The sequence below is a fragment of the Solanum tuberosum genome, unplaced genomic scaffold (assembly GCF_000226075.1).
Source record: "Solanum tuberosum cultivar DM 1-3 516 R44 unplaced genomic scaffold, SolTub_3.0 scf00141, whole genome shotgun sequence".
Lineage (NCBI taxonomy): Eukaryota > Viridiplantae > Streptophyta > Magnoliopsida > Solanales > Solanaceae > Solanum > Solanum tuberosum.
In genome coordinates, this window is record NW_006239075.1 from 1,238,972 (window position 1) to 1,245,277 (window position 6,306).

General features: G+C 36.1%; 1 protein-coding gene across 1 annotated transcript; it reads right to left on the reverse strand.

Moving 5' to 3' along the window:
* Positions 1-377: 377 nt before the first annotated feature.
* On the reverse strand, positions 378-5,781 carry LOC102598854 (probable phospholipid-transporting ATPase 5). The gene is made up of 11 exons (XM_006353027.2): positions 5,339-5,781; positions 3,790-5,246; positions 3,586-3,696; positions 3,213-3,489; positions 2,747-2,835; positions 2,528-2,612; positions 2,220-2,429; positions 1,885-2,010; positions 1,673-1,771; positions 1,381-1,572; positions 378-1,181 (listed from the first exon to the last, which is right to left on the reverse strand). The coding sequence occupies exons 1-11, from the start codon at positions 5,774-5,776 to the stop codon at positions 534-536; spliced, it is 3,732 nt and encodes a 1,243-aa protein (XP_006353089.2). The 5' UTR covers positions 5,777-5,781; the 3' UTR covers positions 378-533.
* Between the last annotated feature and the right edge of the window lie 525 nt (positions 5,782-6,306).

A 6,306-nucleotide genomic window follows, 5' to 3' on the forward strand; every position in this document is an offset into this window, starting at 1 on the left:
CACACACTTCCTAATTTATTGGCAATCAAATAGTGAACAAAATACAGATTTTGGGCTAACATCTTGGTGCTTGAGGCTTAGCTTGTTTAGCCTGGCCCAGATTCAGCCCCAGGCCCATTTATGAATGCTGCTAGGCCCACCATTTCATTCATGTTCCATTTCCATAAACAAAATATGGAAACTTAGATAAATGTACCTTCGGCTATCTAGTTTATCAATATGACTAAAGTATACACTATCTATACACTTCATGAGTTGTATATGTTGTGTATAGGTATGTGTATATTTAGTATAAAGTATACATTATTTGTACTAGACTTTGGGCTGTAATTTTCCCAACAATATATTTAGAGTACAAAAATTACATGTATAGCAAATTAAACATCTCTAAATTATTGGTAAACACTAGACCCCCTTTCTATTAGTATAGAGCTAGCTAAATAATTTGAAGTACCTAAGAACCTATATTTATGAGTATACAAAGATAAAAAAAAATTTACACTGATTTATAGTTATGACTATTTGTAACAGACTTAAACATTGATTTTTTTCTTTCTGTTCAACTGTTCCTTCAACTGCCTAATCTTGGTATCAACTCTAGCAGAAAATCCAACTTTAGTCTTTTCCTTGGATTTCTGTTGCTCCTTCAACCACATCGGTCCATCGACGATATCCATTCTAAAATGTTCCATTTCTTGGATCAAATGATCATCCATAGGCAAGAATGATCTTTGAATAACAATGTGAATGAAGTATGGAAGTAGTGAAGCTACAACAGCTAGCAATGTAACAATCCAGAATATTGCTGCAGGTCCTATGGCTTCTGTTAAGAGGTGAAATCCTGTTTTTGAGTAGTCTGGTGGGATCATTCCATACAAGAACAAGAATATGTACCAGCAAATAATGCTACCCCATATGAGTAAATGGCTTATCCAAGTGAAATGGTTTATTATTAGCGCGATTTGGCAGTTCACTGTCCAGATTATGCAAGTGTAAGTGATTGCACCAATGTGTCCAATGTCTGCCACTTCTCCCCCTTGTGTGAAAGCAGCTGGGGAAAGTGCACTAATGCTGATTGTAAAGATTACTAGTGATGTAAACGATGCGTTTAGTATCCATCCGATGATTCTTTTCCAGCTGAAGCAGATATTCTTTGGTCCTTGCTGATAAAGGGTTGGAAACTTCTCCAATGAAAAACATCAAAAAAGTGATTAGATTTTTGATGAAAAGCCATTGTAAGGAATTATAGTCCCTACATTATATGCAGCCTAAGTAGTACAAAAACAAACACATCATGTTACATATGAAGCCTAACAATGCACAATGGTAAACAATTAGGAGGGGTCTAGGGGTGGATTAGTGTAAGTTCTTAATTTTTACCTTAAGACAGACTTCATATGAAACATCCTGTTCTAGCACACCCAAGGAGATTACAGGCAAGGATGTCAAAAAGACGTTGAAAATGACAATGTACCAATCATCAAATAGAACTTGCCCTGAGGAAGTGGTGAGGATGTCATAGAAGAACAACGTGAGGCCAAAAGCGACGTTCTTGTAGACAAAATATAGAATCTGCAGCATCAAAATGAAGAACAAAATTGTTATTAGTGCACTGAGATTTAAGGATGGAGAAAATTCAGTCTTGGGAGTAAAAGAAGGATTTTTCACTCACAAGCTTGGAGATCCTCTTATAACACCAGTGACCGTGGACTATAAGTAGGCGCTCCAGGAAACGAAATTGAGGCATTGAAAAGTCACTTGCCATAACAGCCTGTAAATCTCAGTAATCAACATTAGAAGTTATTTTGAAGATTGGGCTTCAATAGCTGTAGAATTTACCAAAAAAAGAAGCCAATCACAAATTTAAGGATAGAAAGCATTTACCTGCATTCCTTCCATGCCACTGATTCCAACACCAATATCTGCTTCTTGAATCATACCTACATCATTTGCGCCATCGCCTATAGCTAAAGTTGTCTTGCCAGTATGTTGCTTAACTAATCTTGTGATCTAGAAATTCCAGCCAGAAATTTACTCATATAAACTTGTGTAGTGAAATATGAATATGAAATTGTATCTAGAATTTTTTTTGACAAAGATTAAGTTCTTAGGAATTTGAAAGATCATTTTGTTTATCTGATTTTAAGCAGATGAAAAAGGATTTTCTTTAAATGTGAAACAACATTAGACCATCCTAAGCATAAAAAACGATGACATACCAGAGCTTTTTGTTTGGGAGAAACTCTACAGCATATGACAGAATCACATCTAACGGCTAGTCTTAGAAGCTGGTCCTTTATGTCATTGCTCAAGGCAATTTCAAGAGCTCTTCCATCCACTATCAACGCGAAAGGTCGGTTCTTTGTGTCTTCTTTAATGACCATTTGATTGTATCTTTCAATCTGACCCAATATATCTTCTCTCATGACCTGAAAAACTAGACAAAAAGTTGACTACCTTAATTCCAATTCTATTTTACTCCACATCATTCTTTTATCTATTTGAAGCAAATGATATTTGTTTTCACCTTCATGAGATTTTTTGACTCAGCCTCTTTGCTTAGAGTCAAATGAACTTGCTTCATGTCCTGCCGAAGTAAACTGCAAGCATATCTGCAAGATTTGAGAGGAAGTAAATTTAGCTATAGAATGACCTTTCTTTGTGCTTCATTTAGATTCTTTGAATAATAGATAATATTTCAAAAGCTGCATACTTTTGCTATCTCAAGAAGAAAGTAAGTTCTCACCCAATGTTAACTGCTGTTTCTGTCTTATCTCCAGTTAGCAGCCAGATCTTCAATCCAGCTTGTGCTAGTTTATCTATGCACTCGGGTACCTGAAAGAAGTCGAGCAGAATCGTTTCCATCCTATAAAATAAGTGTCTTTTTTCTTTTTAATGCAGCATATTAGAGTTATAATTTGGCCAACACCTCCTCCTCGCCCCCCTCCGTGTCACACTAGCTTTCTCATCTTCCCTTTTGCCAATATACCTTTGATAGGAGGCTGGAGAAAGATGTTGGTGAAAAATAGAGCTTTTTGACTTTTTCCTCTAGACATCATATGATGCTATATTAACCTATTTGTCCAAAATTCTGGACTCTAGCGGGAGAAAGGACAAAGTGCACATTGGTGTTGCTTATCAAGAAAACACCAAGATGCGAAACTAGCTCAATAAGTTGCTGTGGAAGATTAATAAAAGAACAGAAAACTTACCCCTTTTTGTAGCTTATCTTCTATTGCTACTGCACCTAGCAGGATCAAATCTTTCTCGATCATTTCAGAGACATTTTCTAGTAGGTCCTCTCTTTCTGGACCTATAGTAGCTTTGGCTTGTGTAAATTGTGAGTTCCACTTCTCATACTCATCTGGCTTTATTTTCTTGTATGCAAAAAGCATGGTTCTCAATCCATCTTCTGCATAGTTTGACAGATGCGCAGTTGTCGCTTGCTGGTATGTCCTACCATTATCTGCAAGTCTATCAAGAATAACACTGCAGAATAATGGAGAGACTTAGAAATATACTAGAAAATCTAAAGAATAGTTTGATCACTAAACAATTGAAGTAATGCAAGTAATTTCATCTTACTTGTCAGCCCCTTTGCAAAGGAGAAAGATGTCTCCATTTTCATTTCTCACTATCACAGACATCCTCTTTCTAGAGCTGTTGAATTCTAAAAGATTCAGAAGCTTGTACTCCCTATAAGCAATAGCAAAATCACCTAAGTAATGAGAAGAAATGGAGAATTGAAAGAAAAGAAGATAAAAATTAATTAAATTAGTTGAAAGTCACCTTTTAACATCCATTCCGGAAGAAGGGTCAAGTTCTTCAACAACCATCACAGACTGAGTTCTATGACAGAACTTGAAACCAAACTCTTGTGCAGCTATCAGAAAGGATACTTCCTCCGGTGACTCTGCCTCATATTTCATTCTATCACTTTTCTCATTTTCAATAGGAATACCGGTGTGACATAGAGCCATTACGCGAAAGAACATCATCATATCTGATACATTAGATCGATTAATCCACATTTTGTCCATTAGTCTATCATCTCTGAAGTTAAATCCCTTAATAGCCATGTCTCTTCTTGTAATAGAATTTCTTGGAGTTGTTGTATTTGGTGTATCCATTCCTTTATCTAAACCAAGGGCCATCTTCTCTGTTGTTGTATCAGCCATTGAGAACTCAAACATCTCTAGGCTTCGACCAGTGGGATCATATCCACCTACACTGAACCGATATCTCTCCACCTCAACGTTCATTCTCCTCGATGCTGCAAGATCAATTTCTGTGATCTCACCCCCATATGAAATCCCTTCAATTGAACATTTCCTAAATTCCATTTGGTTACAAGTCAATGTGCCTGTTTTGTCAGTCAGAATCATTTCCACCTGTCCAAGCTCCTCATTTAAATTTGAAGTCCTTGCCTCAACTGATTTATCTGTTACATCATCATACATCTTCTGGTCCTTGTTGATGAGCATAGCTTGTAGAACTTTAACTACTTCAATTGAAACATATAAAGAAATTGGTATCAAGTAGCCATACAACACTAAAGCCCTTATGAATTGCAACAACCATGATAAAACCGGCTTTGATGGATTAAAAGATGAATCAACACCATTTTTCACCTCAAGGTAATACCACTTAACAGCATAAGATCTCGTGAGTACAGCTGAACCGATAGAAGATACCAGCGATATCAAAATGAGCATGACAAAAAGGACATAAATTACATAATCCATCTTCCTTTCTACTCGACTACGTTTAGATGGTGACCTTGTGGAGTTCCTCACAGCCTTTGTATCCGGTCCACTAAACACCACAACCCCATAGATATAATCAGTGTTTCGGAGCTTTGAATCCCTTAGAAGAATTTGAGTTGGACACAAAGGATGAGATTCATTTTCCAACTCCAAATTTCCTACAAATGTATAAAGGTTTGGATTTGGATCCTCACAACGAACCGTGGCTGAAAAGTTTCTGAACTGTTCATCCCCATCTAGACCAAGTGTGACCTCCAAACTTCTCTTAACTTTCAGATTAGTCTCACCATCTAGATTCATAGTCTCAACATAACAAAGACCATCTTCATAGCTTGATGAAAGCAACAAAAGATCACTTGGAAAGTACTCATTCTTGTTAACTTTAATCACATCTCCCACATATACATCTTTCCAAGCTTTCTCTACAAATTCACCATTTCCTCTATGAACCTTAACTTTCCTTGCATTCACCTTCAAGTCCTACAATACCAAAACAAAAACAAAAATGTTAAGGTAAAAACAGAACACTCTGTATGACACTATGATATTTTCAATCAAAATATTTTAAGTACCTGCAAGAATCTATTCCAATCCTCCATAGCCTCCTTAAGCATACTAATCCCAACGACGAAAACAAGGGGTGAAATGACACTAACAGGAGTAAATGGAGCTAAGGAAGTGACAGATAGCACAGCAGCTAACAAGAAATATAGATTAGCAACACGACGAAACTGCTCGAAAAGTGCTATAGGAAAGAAGGTGACAATGTTGTATTTTGTTGTGGATACATAGTTGTTAGGATACTTGTAATGTTTGTGCTTGTGAAAATGTGACTCATTGCAAAAAACTACCCTTGAATAACCTGGCTGACCAATGAAACTTTGAGGTGATGGTGCACCAGCAACAAAAGAAAAAGAAGTAGGATCACCTTCATTAGTTTGAGGATTCAAACATGAGAATGTATACAGTTTGCTCCATTTTAGTTTCTGTTTCTTTCTTCCTGCTTCCATTTCAGGGAAATGGAGAAAAAAAAAAATGTGTCTACTCTAATGTTTGATATTCAACTAATAAAAACACATAAACTTTAACTAAAAAAAATTATAAGAAAATTGCCTTCTTGATCCTTGAAATATACCCTTATTACAACTTTAGTCCATAAAAAAAATTACATTTAACCATTAGATGATCTATGCAACTAATTTTCACCAGCCTTTTCTAAACTTGTCTCAGCTGACATCTATACCTTCCAGTTTTGGGTGTGCACTAATAGTGTCAAGTTGCACACGCGTGTTAATTTGTTCAATTCTATATAAATTTAACTTGTCTACTTGTGCACATCAAAATTGAAAGACATAAATTTCAGATAAAACCAAGTTAAAAACATGTTTATGTATTGGGAAAAAAAGATAAATATACGCTCGAACTATCGTAAATGGTATGCAGATATCCTCTGTCATACTTTTGGGACATTGGTGCCCCTTCCATTCAAAAACTAGAGCATATATGCCCGTCAATCTAATGGAAGACTAAATAGAGACAC